Source organism: Neolamprologus multifasciatus, chromosome 4, assembly GCF_963576455.1.
Source record: "Neolamprologus multifasciatus chromosome 4, fNeoMul1.2, whole genome shotgun sequence".
NCBI lineage: Eukaryota > Metazoa > Chordata > Actinopteri > Cichliformes > Cichlidae > Neolamprologus > Neolamprologus multifasciatus.
In genome coordinates, this window is record NC_140442.1 from 1,503,854 (window position 1) to 1,526,729 (window position 22,876).

Sequence of the window (22,876 nt, forward strand, 5' to 3'; positions counted from 1 at the left end):
TGGTAACTTTTTCCTTCCAACCAGAACCTGAACTCTGAGCTACATTCTGCCTTCTTTAACTTCCACCATTTCATCTTTATCTCTGTCTTTAGCCGCGTCCTCTTCTTGATTTTTATAGTCATCCTACAGAGTGCCCTCAAAATCTCCCTGAGGCCACCGTGCAGTCTTACATCTCAGATCGCAGGTTCTGCGTGAGACATAATTTTATTGTCCAGCAGAATTACTGGACTTGAAAACCTGATGCTGAACAAACTGAACTTCACAATTTAGCATTTCTTCTTGATATTTCATTCTGCTTTTTTCTAACCTAAATAATAAATATATTTTAGGGGTGCAATGATACTCGTATTGATATTGAACCGTTCATACAGGTTTCGGTTCAGTACGCATATGTATTGAACAATACAACATTTTTAATTTATTTTATCAACTTTCCTTCTGACGGTGCTGTCTGTGTTGAGCGCTCAGTGGATCTGCACTCGACAGTGCAGCCTAGGTGGAGTAGTCGAACACAGATTCACTGAGCGCAGGGCAAGCTAGCCAGACAGAAGCTAAGCTCTCGTTGCAACATGGCAAATTGAACCTCCCCCACCCTCATTCAGATCTGGCGTTTGGAACTATTTTGGTTTTCATGTGACGTATGACCCTGAAGGTAAGCGTGTCATGGACAAAAGTAAAACAGTATGTTGGATGTACCACGCAATGCTCAATTACATGGGTGGGAACTAGTGCGTTAGCGCAGTTAGCTCGTTAACGTGTTGCTCGTCCAGTCCCACCCACGGGGCAATCCTCGGTAGCTCGTTAACGGAGATTTGCCGTGTTGTGGCGTTAACATCATTTCAGATTAACGCTGACAGCACTAGTGGGAACACAACGAATATGACTGCACATTTACTCCGACATCATCCTCGTGCAAAGACAAGTGGAAGCAGACAAAAACAACAAGCAGGCATGCTACAAACTTTAGCCGAGTCATTTAGACAGCCGTTAGCACATGATTCTCCTTATGGGGACCTGATATGTTTAATATGCTGCTGAGAATATAGCCCAGAAGAAGCGTATAGTAGAGCTTTTATTTTGGAAAGAGACATTTCTCTGTAATAAACTCTCTTTTCCAAAGATGAGGGATTCCTCAATCAGATACAGGGCTCGCAAAATCGCTAGCCCGACGTCCCGGGGCTAGCGATTTTTCCAGTCGGACTACCAAAATCTATCTCTGCCCTGCCCGTCGACCTATGGTAGGAAGGAAAAATATATGTCAATGCTTTTGCATTCTTTCGGAAATGTAGCTGGGTAATTATGTCATTGGCATCGGCCACTGTCAATATGTGACATACTGAAATCGCGTTTGAATTTGCTTGTTTTTTGCTTTCACTTTGCAATCGCGCGAACTGTGTATAGAGAGCGACAGCACTGATTGGTGAGTGATGATAATTTGCACCAATTCCTCTGACATCGTCTTATCAATCGTTAGCTTACTATGCAAACATGACAAGTGAAATCTCCCGCAGCTTAAACATGTGAGAGGTTGATCGCGCAGAGAATCGCTGAGCGTTATGTGAGTGCGTGTGTAAAAGCAGCAGGATATATATTTTAGTTCTGCTGAGCCAAATAAGACAGGTCAGGGTGAAGAAGTGACAGCCAAAGAAAAGCTTACCACAAAAAAGTTATGACAAATCAGACTATGAGGCAAAAAGAAAGTGCAGCTTTATGGTTTCATGGACAAAAGAATTTCTGTGGCTGCAATATGACGAGCTAAATAACCAGGGCTGCACATAAGTGGTCTGCAGGTGCGCATTTGCTGTCAAAATAAAAAATGCGCACAAGATAAGAAGTTGCAACGCGTGTTTGCGTACATAAGATTTTCAGGAGGAGGACAGACATTTGTTTAGAACTCTTAAAGATGTCGAAGAAGCTCCTTTAAGCAATTACTGTGATGTTCCTCCACCTCCAAAGAAATGTCAGAAGGAGTCCGAACCACAAAAGAAGCGCGTATTCTCGGAAAAGTGGTTGCAGGAGGTGAGCTGGCTTCAAACAAATGATGAACGCACAGAGATGTGGTGCAGAATGTGCCGTGAAAATTTAATAAATGACAAATTAAAAAGGCATGAACATTTTTTTTGTATCGAAAAAATATCGAACCGTGACACCAAAGTATCGAACCGAACCGAACCGTGAATTTTGTGTATCGTTGCACCCCTAATATATTTATATTTATTATTTATAAATATTTATATTTATTCTGCTCTTAAAAATTTGAGCATGTGCGAGTCAAAAAATAGTGAACCTGTCTCTTATTATTCGGCTGTAACTCTGATAATAACCAATCCCAGAGTGGAGACAGCCGTCAGCATTTTCTTTAAACTTGACTTAAAAGCTCAGCAACACAATAGCGTCAGAAGAACAATGACCCGACTCTTTATTGTGAAATTATGACTAATGACTAAGAATGTAAAGTTCAAATGTCAGCACTGAAGTTTTGTTTAAAGAAGCAGTTTCTGTTTGAGCTGTATAATTCACTTAGAGATTATAAAGGACAGAAACACAACAGATCTGTTGTGTGATTCGTTTATCTGCACTGACAGCAGGACTTACACAGTAGGGAGTGTCAACAATCACCCTGCTCAGGAATTAAGTGGTCAGACTTCATTAGGTTTCCTAGAATTAACAAATGAACTGCATCCACTGTCAGTGACATAACGTGGAATTACAGTCTCCTAGTTCTCACTCCCCCCCCCCCTTTTTTTTTGTATATGAGGGGTGGGGGGGGCACACTGGTGGTCTAAATACTAGAGACTGTAATACAGAGGCAATATTACATTTCCTCTGCACATGCTCAGTAAGCCTGTGGAAGTGAAGTGCAGTTATCTCACTTATGCAGAGATGCTCAAGGTTCAATCGAATTTTCTCATGAGGAAATTTGTTTTTGTAATATTTTTTTTGCTGCCAAAACTTTGGATAACTGGATTTTTTATTTATTTTTAATTCCAGAGGCCAAACAAAGACTCACAGGCTTGGACAGCTGATTGAAGGAGATGCTCTGTCCTCACTGCTGTTCTGCATCGGCATGAAACCCCCTCAGTGAGATCGTTGACGAGACTGGCTGCAGATACCGACTATAGAATCGAGCAATCATCAGCCACCTCCTCTACACGGATGACATCGAGCTGCCAAGAGTGAAGGAGACATCCTATTCACAGATCCACACCACCAGGACATACAGCAACGACATCGGAAGGTCGTTCATACCGGAGAAGTTAAATTCAATTCAATTCAATTTTATTTAGATAGCGCCAAATCACAACAAAAGTCGCCTCAAGGCGCTTCATAGATACAGAGAAAAACCCAACAATCATATGACCCCCTATGAGCAAGTACTTTGGCGACAGTGGGAAGGAAAAACTCCCTTTTAACAGGAAGAAACCTCCGGCAGAACCAGGCTCAGGGAGGGGCGGGGCCATCTGCTGTGATTGGTTGGGGTGAGAGAAGGAAGACAGGATAAAGACATGCTGTGGAAGAGAGACAGAGGTTAATAACAGATATGATTCAATACAGAGAGGTCTGTTAATACATAGTGAGTGAGAAAGGTGACTGGAAAGGAAAAACTCAATGCATCATGGGAATCCCCCAGCAGCCTACATCTATTGCAGCATAACTAAGGGAGCATTCAGGGTCACCTGGTCCAGCCCTAACTATATGCTTTAGCAAAAAGGAAGGTTTTAAGCCTAATCTTAAAAGTAGAGATAGTGTCTGTCTCCCGAATCCAAACTGGAAGCTGGTTCCACAGAAGAGGGGCCTGAAAACTGAAGGCTCTCCCTCCCATTCTACTTTTAAATACTCTAGGAACAACAAGTAGGCCTGCAGAGCGGGAGCGAAGTGCTCTAATAGGGTGATATGGTACTACAAGGTCATTAAGATAAGATGGGGCCTGATTATTTAAGACCTTGTATGTGAGGAGCAGGATTTTGAATTCTGGATTTAACAGGAAGCCAAAACAGGAGAAATCTGCTCTCTTTCTAGTCCCTGTCAGTACTCTTGCTGCAGCATTTTGGATTAACTGAAGGCTTTTCAGTGAGTTTTTTGGACATCCTGATAATAATGAATTACAGTCGTCCAGCCTGGAAGTAATAAATGCATGAACTAGTTTTTCAGCGTCACTCTGAGACAGGATATTTCTAATTTTAGAGATGTTGCGCAAATGGAAGAACGCAGTCTTACATATTTGTTTAATATGTGCGTTGAAGGACATATCCTGGTCAAAAATGACTCCAAGGTTCCTCACAGTGTTACTGGAGGCCAAGGTAATGCCATCCAGAGTAAGAATCTGGTTAGATACCATATTTCTAAGCTTTTCAGCGCCGAGTACAATGACCTCAGTTTTATCTGAGTTAAGAAGCAGAAAGTTAGTGGCCATCCAAGTCTTTATGTCTTTAAGACATTCCTGCAGTTTAACTAATTGGTGTGTGTTATCTGGCTTCATGGACAGATAGAGCTGGGTGTCATCTGCATAGCAGTGAAAATGTATGCTATGTCTTCTAATGATGCTGCCTAGGGGAAGCATGTATAATGTAAACAGAATTGGTCCTAGCACCGAACCCTGTGGAACTCCATAATTAACCTCAGTGTGTGAAGAGGACTCTCCATTTACATGCACAAATTGGAGTCTATTAGATAGATATGATACAAACCACTGCAGTGCAATACCTGTAATACCTACAGCATGTTCTAATCGCTCTAATAGGATATTATGGTCAACAGTATCGAACGCTGCACTAAGGTCAAGAAGGACAAGCACAGAGATGAGTCCACTGTCAGAGGCCATAAGAAGATCATTTGTAACCTTCACTAAAGCTGTTTCTGTGCTGTGATGAACTCTGAAACCTGACTGAAACTCTTCAAATAAACCATTCCTCTGCAGATGATCTGTTAGCTGTTTGACAACTACTCTTTCAAGGATTTTTGATATAAAGGAAGGTTGGAGATTGGCCTATAATTAGCTAAGACTGCTGGGTCTAGAGATGGCTTTTTGAGTAAAGGTTTAACTACAGCCAGCTTGAAGGCCTGTGGTACATAGCCGATTATTAGAGATAGGTTGATCATATTTAAGATCGAAGAATTAATCAATGGCAGGACTTCTTTGAGCAGTTTTGTAGGAATGGGGTCTAAAAGACACGTTGATGGTTTGGAGGAAGTAATTATTGAAGTTAACTCAGAAAGAAAGATCGATTGGAGAAAAAGAGTGTAGTGTAGTTGGATAGAGACAAAGACAGGTGATGGTGTTTAAATGGTGCTTTAATTAATTAATTAATTTTTACTTTAACGACGCTGAAGGAGATAGCGTACAAAAAAAAACATATGGAAAAGATAATAAAGATTTTTTGTGTTAATTTTATTTCAGTCATGTAAACAATATACAGAAGTTCATTTAGCAAAAAAATAATTGGATAACAATACTGTGACTGCTCATCAGCATTCACACTAAAGATGAAAAACACAGCCACAGTTTGAAGCCACCAACAAATAAACTGTTCAGGTAAATTCACCCAGTCAGGGGATCGCAGCCTAGCTGACTGACTGGGTTTCTCCCAGGCTGACCATGAAGCACAGCGGCTGAGTGATTAATGCTGGTGTGCGTCACATCTATTATGTCTATAATACCTCTGTTTTGCTACGCTGATGCCGATTTGACGTAGCTACTTCTTACGAGTTATTCACTACCTGAACAGTTTGGGTGGTTCATAATGTGGCTTCAAACACTGTGACGTTTTTCCTCGTTTGTACTGAGATCTTATTTTTATTTTCTGTTTTTTTCTTCATTTTTGCAGAAACCCTTATGTACCATCACACATTAGAGAAACTGCATCTTTTGCAACTCAGTCCCTGGATGTAAGACCATCCTTCTGATTCAGGATAATCACGGGTATGGTGCCTTCAGCCGACAGACACCACACTGCACCTTTGTTGTGTTATGCTCATGTCGTGGATTACTGGAATGCTGGTGGAACTGAGACCTGTGATTTTCTGGACCTTTAGTTATTATTACAGTCAAGCAGAAACACTTTGACTAAACAGGTGATTTTAAATTTTTGTGACTTCTTTATCTTCAGGATTCAGGTCACAGGTGAGATAAGTGCAAAAGAACCAATTAACAATCTAATAAAACATGAAGCACTCCTGTGTGTGTGGGAAGGAAGAGGGTGAATTTTTGAAAACTGGTTCTCAGGAAACACTGTAATGATAACTTTATGTGAAAGATGATTTCCTGGAATAATACTTTAATGTCTGTCAGCAAACTGGATCTACCAGTAAGAGCACAGGTGAGTTTACAGGTATGCAGGAGTGCAACGTCATTGTGCCGTGAGAGGACCTGAAGATGAAACAATTCCTCTGATTAAAGGAGACAATAGAGATTGTATGAGAGTTTTTGTTAAAGGCTGGCAGGTTATTAAAAGCTCTGCAAGGGATTAGCTGCTTGCTTATACACACCTGAAACACACGGCAGGTTTATCGGCATTAAAAAATAAGAACAAAGAATGTAACATGAAAAAACAGACGCTCCATCTTTTCTTTGAAATCCCAAACAATGCCATCACTGTCCTTCTTAGTGAGAAGAAACTTGGTATATATCTGTTTCTGTGCTCATTTGGGGGCTGGTGAGGTTGAGAAGTCTTTATTCAGTTAAATTTTAGCACCAAATCAGAACAGCAGTCACCTCAAGGTGCTTTATATTGTCAATTCACTAGCTGGGCCCACGTCCTCATTTTTAGGTTTGACAGCGTTTTAGTGCCAAGAGGAGTTCCAAATGAATATTGGAACCTAACCAGAGACGCCATGGAGGGGTTCGCAGAGCAGCTGGGGCCGACCTCGCTGATGGGAGTGCAAAATCGAATGGCCCTGGACGTGTATGTGCCATGTTTGGTGACATGTGTTGAACCTTTATTCACTGGTTGGGGTGAGAAGGAGAACAGGACAGAGGCAAGCGTAGGGAGAGCGAACGCCGAGTGGCCTCGGCACCCAGAGAAGAGGAAAATAACTGGTGGCAGGCTAGCGAAGCTGAACAGCTCTCGATAAGGTAGTTGAGGATTCATGGAGTGGATCAGCTCGGACAATTGGGAAGGAATGGCAGAAGAAGAGGTCAAAGCAAATTGAGAACAACGGGAATCTTAATAGGTGAATGAGGGGAACCCTGGATCAGGTAGCGACATGGCTCGACTTTGACCTGAAGCTCTGACAGAGAAGTATGCTGGATTTTGAGATTTGAGGTGAGGCTTGGAGGTTCGTAAGGCTTGCGTGAGCTTGTCTTTGAGTAGAAGATGGAGAGGGGGTGCTTAGCTGGTTAATTACTTCAGATAAGGTAGTGATAACTACTGTGCTTATTTCTGAAATGAACAGAAGTGACAGCAGCAGCTTGGGAAGGGTTGATGAATTGAAAGACTGATTTGAGAAAAGTTGTCTAGATGCGGAGAAGCTGGCGTCCCAGCGGTAGAAGGATTCACTGCTGCTTTTGCTGTGATAAATGCAGAGAAACTGGTAACTCTATGGTAAACTGCTCCCTGAGCTTTTGTTTTGGACTGTTTCATAAGCTCCATGTTCTCTTGTAAAACCTTTGCTCTGGCTCTGGTCAGTTTTGGTTTTGCCTGATTGATTTAGTTTTGCATCTCTTAGTCCAGCCTCTAATAAATGTCTCGTTTTCAGTTAATATTAAGTTTTGTTATTTTGTGTGTCTGCATTTGGGTCCACCTTCTTCATTTCTTACAGTCTGCCTCATCCAGACTGTGACAGATTCTAGTTTAACCCTTTCATGCATGAATTATGACAGATTCAATCAGGATTTTTTTCTTAAGAATTTTTCTTCATCTTTAGGCATGAAAAAAGATTGTTGAACTTATTTTTTTTAATATGTACTTTGCAAAGAGATATTTACATGTCCACTTACACATGTCCACTGGCTGACCAGTGGGTGGCAGGGTATGGAGTGACACATCAGTGTCCAATGTAGTGGTTTATCTGCAAGTATACCATCAACACTGACACAAATACAAGAAAACAGCCTTTGAATAGCTGTCCACTGTAGTAACCACTATACGTGAAAGAGTTAAAGCAATCAAAGTCCAGCCCAGTTGGTAAATAATAACAAACACACTGTAATAAACTAATAAAAGATAAAAGCAACAATGTCAAAAATGAATTTATCAAAGAATCTGTATCAATACTCAATTAGAAATTAATGAAACAAAAAACTAAGATTCAATTTAACAATCAACTCAACAGGAATTATGTCAGAATCAAAGAAAAAAAATGAAAATGAATTTAGCAATTGACTCACGCAATTATTTATATATTAAACAGATACAAACTGGGGCAGCACAGTGGTTAGCACCATTGCCGCACTGTCCTGAGTTCAATTCCACCATCAGGCCGGGGTCTTTCTGTGTTCTCCCCGTGTTTGTGTAGGTTCGTTCCGGGTACTCCGGCTTCCTCCCACAGTCCAAAGATATGCAGTTTGTGGGGATAGGTTAATTGATTAATCCAAATTGCCCATAAGTGTGAATGCGGGAGTGAATATGAGTGCGAATGGTTGTCTGTCTCTGTGTGTTAGCTCTGTGACAGACTGGCGACCTGTCCAGGGTGTACCCCGCCTCTCGCCCTATGAAAGCTGGGATAGGCTCCAGCGCCCCTGAAAAGGATAAGCGTAAACGAATGGATGGATAAAAATCAATCAAAGAAAATCATATGGCAAAAACAGAGTAGTAGTTAATTTTAGAACTGTTAATTATTATCAGTCTGACAAAAATCAATTATAAGATCAAATGCAAAAACAAAACAGCTAACCCCCAGAATGTTAACTTGTCATCAATCAATAACAGAAATGAATCCCGAAATCAACTGATTACCAACTAATAAAAAAATCAGTTAATTCAATTCAATTCAATTTTATTTAAATAGCAACAAATCACAACAAAAGTCGACTCAAGGCGACTTTTGTTGTGATCAGAATGCAGAAAGAAATATATATATATATATATATATATATATATATATAAAAAAAACACCAGTTAATTCTATAGCTTTTTCCTGATATCAGAAATCAACTTAAAGAAAACAGAATACAAAACCCAATTAGCAGTTAACTCTATAGTTGTTAACTTTTTACCAAACAAAAATAAGAGTCAGTTTAATATTTATCTTCTAAAATATCAGATAAAAAAAAGTCAGTTTAGAGTGTAATTTTCCAGAAACATTTAATAATTTATCAAACAAAAATGAAGTTCAATTTAGAATTTAACTTCAGAAACAATTACTCAAGAAATAGTTTTTCACTCTCTGGCTTCTGTAACAAACCTTGATCGTGTGATTGTAGCTATTTATGTGGTTATCATGTGTTTATTTCTTTACTGTTGAGAACCACTAGTGTTTATTAAAGGAGAATTCCCTCCTTCTTACAGTGACTATGATTAAGCACTACTGCGGTTATTGTTTTATACAGTTCCAGTGTCGACTCAAAATTCACTATTTTTAAGGAGGGGTGATCAAGACGTCCCTGGGATTTGCAATACATTCCCTACTTGTTTAAATGTGTTATTCACCATTATGTTATTTAATCCATATTTTATTTTTAAAACTTAGCCTATTACTTTAACCTCCTAGGACCTGGCGTCCACATATGTGGACATCATATTTTAGTTTATTTAGACCAAAATACTCAATTTACAAGGGCCTGTTAATCACTTCTGAGGACATTATACTGCCACTGTTCTATCGAAATTTTAATATCCTCATATGTGGCTCTCATTTTTCTTAGAAACAAAAATCAGGTAAAAACACCTGGTAATTCTTTGTGTTTACATTCATCAGGCTCCAATATGCCCGAATATCAAAGAGAAGTTAAAAATACATGCTGTGGAAGAGTTTGCGTCTTAGGAGGTTAAGCTGGTTTAATTTCTCATTACTCACGGTCTTGATTTATTTCCTTGTTTGATCTTTATATACATCATTTCCTTGTTCTTAGTAAATCTCTATTTAACCTGTTTTTAAACTGACCTTTGACCTATTACTTTTTAACTTAAACATCACTTATGATCTTAACCTTTTTTGCACTTTATTACGAACTTGTACCGTAACTCCCGGACAACAGAGCGCACCTGATTAAAAGCCGCATGCTCTAATTTTAGAAAGAAAATCAATTTTGTACTTCTACAGGCCACACCGGATCTTAATCCGTAAGGTAACATAAACATGGTAACATAAACGTTATGGTAACATACAAAAATACATACTGCAAATGCTTTTTTTACTCGAAGAGTGCCTATAACACAACTACCTTTAAGTATACGTACGTATCAATAACACACAAATTACGTTGCTTATGGGTTTTTTTACGGAACAGTGCACAAACAACATTACAACGTCTCTTAACAACCGGTAAAAATATATACCGTATATGTACTACTTATCATTTTGATTGGTCTACTGTTACCAGGCAAGATGTTTTTGGACGCATGAAAAAAAAAATGCATTAGCCGCACGTCAGTATAAGCCGCGGTGTTCACAGTGTTGGACGGTTGATGGTTGTTAAAATTGTAGTGTTTGTTGGAAGTGTGTTGTTTGTAGATGTGTTTGTATTTGTTGGACGGTTGATAGTTGTTGGAAGTGTAGTGTTGATAGGTCTTGTGGTGTTTGTTTGACGGTTGGTGGTTGTTGGAAGTGTGGTGTTTGTAGGACTTGTGGTGTTTGTTGGACGGTTGGTGGTTGTTGGAAGTGTGGTGTTTGTAGGTCTTGTGCTGTTTGTTGGACGGTTGGTGGTTGTTGGAAGTGTAGTGTTTGTTGGAAGTGTGGTGTTTGTGGTTGTATTTATTGGACGGTTCATAGTTGTTGGAAGTGTAGTGTTTGTAGGTCTTGTGCTGTTTGTTGGACGGTTGGTGGTTGTTGAAAGTGTGGTGTTTGTATGTCTTGTGGTGTTTGTTTGACGGTTGGTGGTTGTTGTAAGTGTGGTGTTTGTAGAGCTGGTGGTGTTTGTTGGACGGTTGGTGATTGTTGGAAGTGTGGTGTGTATAGGTCTTGTGCTGTTTGTTGGACGGTTGGTGGTTGTTGGAAGTGTGGTGTTTTTAGAGCTGGTGGTGTTTGTTGGACGGTTGGTGGTGGTTGAAAGTGTGGTGTTTGTAGTTGTGGTTGTATTTGTTGGCCGGTTGATAGTTGTTGAAAGTGTCATGTTTGTAGGTCTTGTGGTGTTTGTTGGACGGTTTGTGGCTGTTGAAAGCGTGGTGTTTGTAGTTTTGGTTGTATTTGTTGGCCGGTTAATAGTTGTTGGAAGTGTCATGTTTGTAGGTCTTGTGGTGTTTGTTGGACGGTTGGTGGTTGTTGGAAGTGTGGTGTTTGTAGGTCTTGTGCTGTTTGTTGGACGGTTGGTGGTTGTTGAAAGTGTGGTGTTTGTAGGTCTTGTGGTGTTTGTTGGACGGTTGGTGGTTGTTGGAAGTGTGGTGTGTATAGGTCTTGTGCTGTTTGTTGGACGGTTGATGGTTGTTGGAAGTGTGGTGTTTGTAGGTCTTGTGGTGTTTGTTGGACGGTTGGTCGTTGTTGAAATTGTGGTGTTTGTAGTTGTGGTTGTATTTGTTGGCCGGTTGATAGTTGTTGAAAGTGTTATGTTTGTAGGTCTTGTGGTGTTTGTTGGACGGTTGGTGGTTGTTGAAAGTGTGGTGTTTGTATGTCTTGTGGTGTTTGTTTGACGGTTGGTGGTTGTTGAAAGTGTGGTGTTTGTAGAGCTGGTGGTGTTTGTTGGACGGTTGGTGGTTGTTGGAAGTGTGGTGTTTATAGGTCTTGTGCTGTTTGTTGGATGGTTGGTGGTTTTTGGAAGTGTAGTGTTTGTAGGTCTTGTAGTGTTTGTCGGACGGTTGGTGGCTGTTGAAAGTGTGGTGTTTGTAGAGCTGCTGGTGTTTGTTGGACGGTTGGTGGTTGTTGGAAGTGTGGTGTTTGTAGGTCTTGTGCTGTTTGTTTGACGGTTGGTGGTTGTTGGAAGTGTAGTGTTTGTTGGAAGTGTGGTGTTTGTAGTTGTGGTTGTATTTGTTGGACGTTTCATAGTTGTTGGAAGTGTAGTGTTTGTAGGTCTTGTGGTGTTTGTTGGATGGTTGGTGGTTGTTGAAAGCGTGGTGTTTGTTGGAAATGTGGTGTTTGTAGAGCTGGTGGTGTTTGTTGGACGGTTGGTGGTTGTTGGAAGTGTCATGTTTGTAGGTCTTGTGGTGTTTGTTTGACGGTTGGTGGTTGTTGAAAGTGTAGTGTTTTTAGAGCTGGTGGTGTTTGTTGGACGGTTGGTGGTTGTTGGAAGTGTGGTGCTTGTAGGTCTTGTGGTGTTTGTTGGACGGTTGGTGGTTGTTGGAAGTGTGGTGTTTGTAGTTGTGGTTGTATTTGTTGGCCGGTTGATAGTTGTTGAAAGTGTTATGTTTGTAGGTCTTGTGGTGTTTGTTGGACGGTTGGTGGTTGTTGAAAGTGTGGTGTTTGTATGTCTTGTGGTGTTTGTTTGACGGTTGGTGGTTGTTGAAAGTGTAGTGTTTTTAGAGCTGGTGGTGTTTGTTGGACGGTTGGTGGTTGTTGGAAGTGTGGTGTTTGTAGGTCTTGTGCTGTTTGTTGGACGGTTGGTGGTTGTTGAAAGTGTGGTGTTTGTAGTTGTGGTTGTATTTGTTGGACGGTTCATAGTTGTTGGAAGTGTAGTGTTTGTAGGTCTTGTGGTGTTTGTTGGACGGTTGGTGGTTGTTGAAAGTGTGGTGTTTGTATGTCTTGTGGTGTTTGTTTGACGGTTGGTGGTTGTTGGAAGTGTGGCGTTTGTAGAGCTGGTGGTGTTTGTTGGACGGTTGGTGGTTGTTGGAAGTGTGGTGTGTATAGGTCTTGTGCTGTTTGTTGGACGGTTGGTGGTTGTTGGAAGTGTGGTGTTTGTATGTCTTGTGGTGTTTGTTGGACGGTTCGTCGCTGTTGAAAGTGTGGTGTTTGTAGTTGTGGTTGTATTTTTTGGCCGGTTGATAGTTGTTGAAAGTGTTATGTTTGTAGGACTTGTGGTGTTTGTTTGACGGTTGGTGGTTGTTGGAAGTGTGGTGTTTGTAGGACTTGTGGTGTTTGTTGGACGGTTGGTGGTTGTTGGAAGTGTGGTGTTTGTAGGTCTTGTGCTGTTTGTTGGACGGTTGGTGGTTGTTGGAAGTGTAGTGTTTGTTGGAAGTGTGGTGTTTGTGGTTGTATTTATTGGACGGTTCATAGTTGTTGGAAGTGTAGTGCTTGTAGGTCTTGTGCTGTTTGTTGGACGGTTGGTGGTTGTTGAAAGTGTGGTGTTTGTATGTCTTGTGGTGTTTGTTTGACGGTTGGTGGTTGTTGTAAGTGTGGTGTTTGTAGAGCTGGTGGTGTTTGTTGGACGGTTGGTGATTGTTGGAAGTGTGGTGTGTATAGGTCTTGTGCTGTTTGTTGGACGGTTGGTGGTTGTTGGAAGTGTGGTGTTTTTAGAGCTGGTGGTGTTTGTTGGACGGTTGGTGGTTGTTGAAAGTGTGGTGTTTGTAGTTGTGGTTGTATTTGTTGGCCGGTTGATAGTTGTTGAAAGTGTCATGTTTGTAGGTCTTGTGGTGTTTGTTGGACGGTTTGTGGCTGTTGAAAGCGTGGTGTTTGTAGTTTTGGTTGTATTTGTTGGCCGGTTAATAGTTGTTGGAAGTGTCATGTTTGTAGGTCTTGTGGTGTTTGTTGGACGGTTGGTGGTTGTTGGAAGTGTGGTGTTTGTAGGTCTTGTGCTGTTTGTTGGACGGTTGGTGGTTGTTGGAAGTGTGGTGTGTATAGGTCTTGTGCTGTTTGTTGGACGGTTGATGGTTGTTGGAAGTGTGGTGTTTGTAGGTCTTGTGGTGTTTGTTGGACGGTTGGTCGTTGTTGAAATTGTGGTGTTTGTAGTTGTGGTTGTATTTGTTGGCCGGTTGATAGTTGTTGAAAGTGTTATGTTTGTAGGTCTTGTGGTTTTTGTTGGACGGTTGGTGGTTGTTGAAAGTGTGGTGTTTGTATGTCTTGTGGTGTTTGTTTGACGGTTGGTGGTTGTTGAAAGTGTGGTGTTTGTAGAGCTGGTGGTGTTTGTTGGACGGTTGGTGGTTGTTGGAAGTGTGGTGTTTATAGGTCTTGTGCTGTTTGTTGGATGGTTGGTGGTTTTTGGAAGTGTAGTGTTTGTAGGTCTTGTAGTGTTTGTTGGACGGTTGGTGGCTGTTGAAAGTATGGTGTTTGTAGAGCTGCTGGTGTTTGTTGGACGGTTGGTGGTTGTTGGAAGTGTGGTGTTTGTAGGTCTTGTGCTGTTTGTTTGACGGTTGGTGGTTGTTGGAAGTGTAGTGTTTGTTGGAATTGTGGTGTTTGTAGTTGTGGTTGTATTTGTTGGACGTTTCATAGTTGTTGGAAGTGTAGTGTTTGTAGGTCTTGTGGTGTTTGTTGGACGGTTGGTGGTTGTTGAAAGCGTGGTGTTTGTTGGAAATGTGGTGTTTGTAGAGCTGGTGGTGTTTGTTGGACGGTTGGTGGTTGTTGGAAGTGTCATGTTTGTAGGTCTTGTGGTGTTTGTGTGACGGTTGGTGGTTGTTGAAAGTGTAGTGTTTTTAGAGCTGGTGGTGTTTGTTGGGCGGTTGGTGGTTGTTGGAAGTGTGGTGTTTATAGGTCTTGTGCTGTTTGTTGGATGGTTGGTGGTTTTTGGAAGTGTAGTGTTTGTAGGACTTGTACTGTTTGTCGGACGGTTGGTGGCTGTTGAAAGTGTGGTGTTTGTAGAGCTGCTGGTGTTTGTTGGACGGTTGGTGGTTGTTGGAAGTGTGGTGTTTGTAGGTCTTGTGGTGTTTGTTGGACGGTTGGTGGTTGTTGAAAGTGTGGTGTTTGTAGTTGTGGTTGTATTTTTTGGACGGTTCATAGTTGTTGGAAGTGTAGTGTTTGTAGGTCTTGTAGTGTTTGTCGGACGGTTGGTGGCTGTTGAAAGTGTGGTGTTTGTAGTCGTGGTTGTATTTGTTGGCCGGTTGATAGTTGTTGGAAGTGTCATGTTTGTAGGTCTTGTGGTGTTTGTTGGACGGTTGGTGGTTGTTGAAAGTGTGGTGTTTGTTGGAAGTGTGTTGTTTGTAGGTGTGGATGTATTTGTTGGACGGTTGATAGTTGTTGGAAGCGTAGTGTTTATAGGTCTTGTGCTGTTTGTTGGATGGTTGGTGGTTTTTGGAAGTGTAGTGTTTGTAGGACTTGTACTGTTTGTCGGACGGTTGGTGGCTGTTGAAAGTGTGGTGTTTGTAGAGCTGCTGGTGTTTGTTGGACGGTTGGTGGTTGTTGGAAGTGTGGTGTTTGTAGGTCTTGTGGTGTTTGTTGGACGGTTGGTGGTTGTTGAAAGTGTGGTGTTTGTAGTTGTGGTTGTATTTTTTGGACGGTTCATAGTTGTTGGAAGTGTAGTGTTTGTAGGTCTTGTAGTGTTTGTCGGACGGTTGGTGGCTGTTGAAAGTGTGGTGTTTGTAGTCGTGGTTGTATTTGTTGGCCGGTTGATAGTTGTTGGAAGTGTCATGTTTGTAGGTCTTGTGGTGTTTGTTGGACGGTTGGTGGTTGTTGAAAGTGTGGTGTTTGTTGGAAGTGTGTTGTTTGTAGGTGTGGATGTATTTGTTGGACGGTTGATAGTTGTTGGAAGCGTAGTGTTTGTAGGTCTTGTGGTGTTTTTTGGATGGTTAGTAGTTGTTGAAAGTGTGGTGGTGGTGATAGTGGTGGTGGTTGGCACTGGTAGCAGTCCTGTGCAGGTAACACTGAGATCACTGTTGGTCCCAGTGGACGTGAATGTCATGAAGCCCGGCTGTTTGGAGGAGATCTGGCTGTTGATCCAGGCCTGGTACTGGGATACGCTGGTGTAGACTCCTGGAAAATTCGGCCTGGCACAACCATTCCCAAAACTGACGATTCCTGCCTGAATCCAGCGACCATTCTGCTTGCTCACCATTGGACCTCCTGAATCCCCCTTTGAGAGCAGAAACATTTACTGTTAGACAGAACCATCAGGGTTTATAAAGAGAGCGCAGTGAGAAGATGGCATGTAAGAGGAGTGAACTGCTTATGCATTTCTGTGAGTTCCTTTCCCAACGAAAATACATTTGTTATTTTTTGTGCTTCACATGTTGAATTTGGAAACCTATCCAGAATATAACAGGACCTTGATTGAATGTCAGTCTGATTAATAACACACACAAACAAAAAAAAACAAACATTTGCAAATCTACTTTTTATATATCATGGGGTTTTTTTTAATTAAAAAAGAAAAATCACCTGAGAAAGTTTGCATTGGTTCTGGGAAAACCAGCTGTAACACACTTTAGAAACAAGTTTAAAAAAAGTTTAAAACACAATCACATCTTTTAAACTGTTTACCTGTCCACCAGAGGTCTTTTTGTAGAGCTGTCATGGTGATAACTAGATCAGGGTTTTTTGTTCTATACCGCCCCTTTAAGAGCTGCCTTAAACTAGATTACAGACAGTGAGCTGTGAGTGGGAGGCATTTCACAGAGATTCTGAAATGTGTCACGTGTGTGTGTTTAATGGTCATGTACTGTGAGCGGTACTGACAAGTGGTTTGGCAGGGGAGCTAGCTTGCTGTATGATTCCTGTGTGTGTATTTGTCCTAACGCATAGCTTGTGTCAGTGACCTGGATCTGAGAGACCCAGGGTCCATGAGCAGTTATACCAATATAATATATGATGTATGTTTGCTGCACTGTGTTGTTCTTGTGTTCTCCATGCTTGTATGTATAGGCAAGTGGGTGTGTCTGTGGGTGTGGCTGAGCACAGGGTTTCAGGCAGGCTTGGTGGGTGTGTCCCATCTGGAGGCAGGCCCCACCTGCAGCTAACGAAGCCTCATCGGGGAGCTACTTAACCCTGGAGAACCCATGGGGTCAGAGCCAACCCCATTGGTTTTCTAGGGAAACCATGGGGTCAAGCGTGTGGCTGAGCGCTCCTCGGCGCGGGATCGTTGTGTGAGACTCCACGTCAGTGTTCTTTGTGAGCCAAGTTAAGTGAGTGCATGCCGATTTATTGTTAAATTTAAGCTTTTCTGAATGCAATCAGAAAATAAAAAACCCAAGAATCTTTCCTGTGTCGTGTCTCATTCCCCATGACTGAGCCACACATATGATTTCCTGGTTATAGTTAAAAAACTGCATCTGTTCTATTAGTAAATTACACACAGCTCAATATGGTCTCTCTTAGCAGATCAGGTATGTTAAATAGGAAGGAACTGACTGCATCTGTGTGCACCTGAAAAACTAAGAAGAAGAATTTGTAGAAGGTGAAAATGGGCCAAACACAGGTAACAACAATCACCTGACAGGAGTCCTTTCCTCCTGCACTTAACCCGGCACAGATCATGTTGTCAGTGATTCTTCCCACTCCATAGTTACAGTTACACTGCCTTTTTCCCACAACAGGAACCTGCACCTCCATCAGGTTTTGTGGAGAAGGAAGCGACACTGAAGGGGTAAAAAAAAATCTGTTTAATAAACAGCGTGTGACAGATTAAAGGTACAAACCAGAACAGTAAACAAAGCATCGTTCCACTTCCAGGCATTTATTCTGGTGGTGAATAAGTTTTAACTCAAAGGATTTCCCACTTTCAGTGGTCACATGACAGAAAGCTGTATATATTGAACCACCAGACAAATCTGATTAAAAGTAAAAAAAATGCACAATCAGTTTTTTAAAGTGTTTTTGACGTTCTGTTCGTATCTATATCTTTGATGCTGCAGACATTTCCCAAATATTTCAGTCCATGTTTCTTTTAGTGTTTATAAAGTCTGTTTCCCCTCCACGCGCACAGGTTTATCATCAAAAACGAAACTACATGAGGCCAGTTTCTTTTTTACAAACATTTCCTTTGAGGTTGGCTCAGAAATTTGGTGTCTTTTCTATAAATTCATAAATCATAGTTTCTGAAACATTTAGGCTTCTCTTCAGCAACAGAATCATAAAATAAGCAGACAAAGGCCTCCTTTATGGATACTTTGGAGAAGCTGTTTGTTTCCTGTCATCCTCAGACAATATTAATCTGTTCTAACCAGTGACCCACCTCCCCTTCCAATATTGCCCCAGCCAGTGACCCAGCTGTTAACACCGCTGTAGAAGATGCTGTTTGAAGCTGCCAGGCAGACGGGAGAAATGTACTTGTTGAAAGTCACCGGTGAGGAGAGCCTCAGGAGGCAGATGTCGTTGTTGAAGGTACCAGAGTTGTAGTTTGGATGTTTGATGATCTGTGTTACTGTCCGAGACGCTGCATTGGGATTAGATCCCTGTAGACTCTGACGGCCCAGATTCACAGTCAGACCGGTTGGAGTAATGCTGAGATCATCAGGAGCGACACAAACAGTGCACAGTTGTTACAATTGTTATAGACGAGTATAACATATATAAAGTTTGACTTTCTGCCCCTTTTAAATATTTGAAAGTGATCATTTTATTTATATAACACATTTCATTACATGAAAATTCAATGTGTTTAACAGAAAATGAAGAAACACTTAAAAAAATTTTTTTATATGTAAATGTAAATATTGATCCTGAACCCCCCCCAGATTAGGACCCTCCATAATCTCTTTAAATCTTGTTTAGTGTTCAGCTTCAGCCTCATTACTCACGTTTGAAAGCAGTGAGCAGCAGTCAGCACCCACTGACTGTTAATGAGGGATCCTCCACAGAAGTGGGACCCAGATCTTTGCAGACTGACCTGCCAGGGCCAGCTGCCAACAGGGGCCACCTGTCCTCCTACAATCCTGGTGTTCAGAGGCGCCTTACCACAAACTGAAGACAGACATTAAAACACAGAGTGAGCATTACTGTAAGAGCTGTAAACTCTCAGCATTACAAACTGCTGAGTGAGGACACAGTGATCCTGGGAGTCTACAGTTTACTCACAAACTAATATTCATATGAAACTAAAGATTTATTACACATAAAAGTAAATCATTACACAAAGAAACCTTATCTTACCATTCAGCTGTGACTCAGACTCTGAAACACAGAAAACAAACAATGTTTAAACAAAAAATCTGCATTCATTTGTCTGTGGTTTGTTCATTGTCTGTAATAATAGTGGGTCAGTCAATAGTCAATATCTGTGGTTAGCTAAAAGCATCCAGCAGTGAGTCAGTCCCCGTGGGGAGGGGCTGTAGCTGCTAGCTTTCTGTTTGGCTTTACCTGAACTCGACCTCTGGGCTGTTGGAGCATTTTTAATGACATAATCTGATCAATAACACAGCTGCTGTGAGGTTATTGTACTAACAGACCCTCCAACCCACATAGCAAAATTGGTATGGCCCGGATCTGGCCCACACACCGCAAAGAATGACGGCCCATGTGTGGGCCCAGATCTGGTTTGCCAGATCTGGGCCACACATGGGTCAGCACAAGGCCATTTGCAGACACACTGGTGGTCCTGTGCTGGCCCATGTGTGGACTACCTCTGGCAAACCTGATCTGGTCCACCAAAGGGCCGTCATTGTTTGCGGTACGTGGGGCATGTGTAATTTGTGTACAGCCACGGGCCAGTTGTAGACAAACTGTGCTGGCCCAGAACAGTTTCAGCTCTGGCCCCAGATGTCAGAATAATGTGTACCTTAATCAAGCCATGTAATAACAACATGTGCCAGAACATGCAAAACAGTGCAAAAGTAACATGACACATGTTCAGACAGTGAATGGACTGACTCTTATATAGCATTTTTCTACTCTCCCGGATTACTTAAAGTGCTCTGTACAACATGCCACATTCACCTAATCACACACAAAACTCTGTTCAGACATTGAATGACTGAGTCTTATATAGGTTTCTAGTTTTCTTTCTTTTCTAGTCTCCCGGATTACTCAATGTGCTCTATACAACATGCCACATTCACCCAATCACACTGAGTGCTTCCTAACTACATTCATACACATTCACACTCTTGACATGTGGACTGAAGGAGTCAGGGATCGAACCACTAACCTTCTGACCAGTTGGTGAGCTGGTCTACCTCCTGAGCTACAGCCACCCGGTGGTAAACATGAGTAAACCGTCACTAGGTTTTGCATAAAGTGTACACTCACAAACCTGTCAAACCTGCATTTGAAACGTTGGCTATCATAGCAGTATAGTATTGCAACATGGCATTTGGGTCTTCTAACTAAAATAGGAACATAAATAGTGCCATCATTGCCAGACCTGGCCCACATCTGGTTGACATACACTCTGTCATGACACCGGTCAGTCAGAAGTGCCAGCTTGATGCTGGATCCAGGGAAAACCTGTTTTCTCTGGGCCTGGGCCACATAAACCACACCACAATTGAGCCAGATTTGGCATGCCATCATGCCATATCTCCATCTATGAGGAGCCATCAATGCCAGGCCTGGCAAATTTTTCAGTAAGATGTTAATAAATTGAATGTATTATGAAGAATCTTTACATATATTTTTATATAAATATTAACATGTGTGTGTTATGTTTCGTTTTCCCCAGTTTTACAGTAGTGGTTAACCACGCAAAGCAGTCAAAGACTCCAGTGGGCGCTTCCTTCGTCTGTTAAATGCAATTTCTGTAGTTAGTTGTGTGTGTGTGTATGTGTGTGTGGTTACCATTAACACCATTATTGTTTTCGATTGGCGAGCTGTCACTTCAGACTGGTTTTGTTATCATGTAGTTGTTTTCTGACAAAGATCAGTGAACTCTTTTCTTTAAAGTTTTCTGATCTTTTTGTGTGTTTATGTTTGTGTGTGTTCTCATCTCAGCCACTCAGTGTTTTTTTTAGTTATGCTTTCATTTTCCACTCTCCACAATTACTCCATTGTTTGATAGAAAAGTTATAAACAACCATCAAATAATCATTAATAAACGTTTTTAGTTTTTTAAACATGTACACCCTCATGAATAAATCTCTGTGTATGACTCAAAACTGACTGATTACATCATTAAAAAATAAATTGAATTGAAAATGAAAGTTAAAAACTGAATCAAAGCTAAAATAAAATAAAGCAGCTCTAATAACTGTGATACAGACGCTGATTGATGGAGAGCAGTTCAGCCTCTCAGCTGCTTCCAAACCAAACAGATTAATCTGTGTTTAAGCTTTTATCACCAAGATAAAGATGAACCTAAAATAAACCACCAGTCCTCCTTTTCCTGCTGTGTTACTTTAAAGTGAAGCGATGTGCTCCTGAGTGTTTTCACCCTCTGAGTCGTACCTGATGCAGGTGTGTGCAGAGAGCTCTTACCTTGGGTCAGGAGCATCAGCCCAGCAGCCAAACACATCACTTTGTAGAAAGCCATCGCTGTAAGATCCATACGTCCAGACCTGCTGAGGTTAAATAACCTTCCTCCTCTTTATTTGCATTAAACACAGCTCTCAGTTTCCTGTCTGGCGACACACCCAACGCCTCCATGCAGGTCACCTGATCTTCCTCACACCAAACATGTTGTATTAAACAGGAATTTCAGCTTTCAGGCAGCAACCTTTTTACTGATGAGTAACTTATTTTTAGAATTAATTATTAATTTTACATCATAAAACCAAAATCCTGCTACAGACTGAAGTATTTTAAAAGCTGAATAATATAAATGTAGTGATGTGAAAAGTCTGTTTGCAGTTTAGGAGCAGCAAAGATGAGTTTCTCTTTGAGTCAGCCTGCTGTTCAGGACACCTGAGAACATCTAGTCTATGGTGTTGTTGAAATTAAATTAACTGTAGTGCCTATGCTTTATATTAATAAGTGTCATATAATTATATAGCGTAGTATTAAGGGCCGTGTCCACTTAATAAAGGCTACATGTAATAAAGGCTACGTGTCCTTTAGTGGTAGAATGTTGGAGACTCTCACTCACGCTTGTCTGCAGGAGTTGATAACAGGGAACCATCTGCCAGTTTTCCAATTTAATGGAAGGGAGTAGGGAAAGGTCACAGCCTCGCCAGAGCTGAGAAAAGATTTTTTGCAGCTAATAGACAATAACCTCTGAGTGCGCTGTGCAACATGACTACTGAATGCCTGTGTAACACTGTTGTTTAGACTGGAGTGGGACAGCCGGTAATAAAACTGTTAGGGGCGCACCGCCATTACCAGATCCACGGCAGAGTGTCATTCAGGACACATATCCCTTGTAGAAGTGATTTTGTGAGAGAATAAAGTGTAAAATGGTCGACTGAGCAGTGTGTTGTCTTCCATCAGATGCCTATGAGGAATCAAAAGAACAGTGAAGTGTTGATATTTAACAGTGTACATTTATCCTCAGCCTCAAACGTCAGACCACAAACAAAAAGCCATCAAACTTCGGTCTAAAAAGGCATCACACTAAACGCTCTCAGTCTTTATCTCAATCTCGAATAGGACTTAAGAGGTGATAAGCTGCCAGGAAATACAGTGACAAAGCAAAGAATCTAATATGGGCGACATGAAAAAGGTGGAGCTGAGCAATCATGACTTCGCTTAAAGCAACCGTTTCTATTTCCAAAAACCTGATGGACTCCCTGATTTTGGTTTAACCCAGCATCCTCCTCTGTCACACCAACCCTCTGCATGTCCTCCTTAAGTACATTCATGAATCTTCTCTGAGATCTTCCTCTTCTCTTCCTGCCCAGCACCTCCATCTTCATCCTTTTGTCCAGTGTATCCACCCTCCATCCTCTGCACATGCTCGAGCCATCGCTGCCTCTCTGCTGTCTCCATGATGGATTCATTTCTGATCCTGCCTTTTCCTCATGGCCACTGTCTCCAAGCCATACATCACAGCAGGCCTCACTACCATGTTGTAAACCTTCCCTTTCATTCATTTCATTTACCTTGTCCTGCCTACTTCCTTCATCTCCCTGATTACCCTACTTTTTCTTTATTAGCCTCTTCCTTCGTATACTTTCTTGTA

The 22,876-nt window shown here is 41.5% G+C and overlaps 1 protein-coding gene and 1 long non-coding RNA gene across 2 annotated transcripts; one reads left to right on the forward strand and one right to left on the reverse strand.

The window, feature by feature from the left end:
• Positions 1-274: 274 nt before the first annotated feature.
• LOC146519414 (uncharacterized) lies at positions 275-9,027 on the forward strand. The gene is made up of 2 exons (XR_014873858.1): positions 275-652; positions 2,992-9,027. It is a non-coding gene; the product is annotated as an uncharacterized LOC146519414 (long non-coding RNA).
• A 1,519-nt stretch (positions 9,028-10,546) lies between these two features.
• LOC146519415 (uncharacterized) lies at positions 10,547-21,429 on the reverse strand. Its single transcript, XM_085157537.1, has 6 exons — positions 21,238-21,429; positions 18,979-18,999; positions 18,627-18,789; positions 18,062-18,330; positions 17,320-17,465; positions 10,547-15,964 (listed from the first exon to the last, which is right to left on the reverse strand). Exons 1-6 carry the CDS (start codon positions 21,305-21,307, stop codon positions 10,547-10,549), a joined length of 6,087 nt encoding a protein of 2,028 aa, XP_085013663.1. The 5' UTR covers positions 21,308-21,429.
• Positions 21,430-22,876: the final 1,447 nt, after the last annotated feature.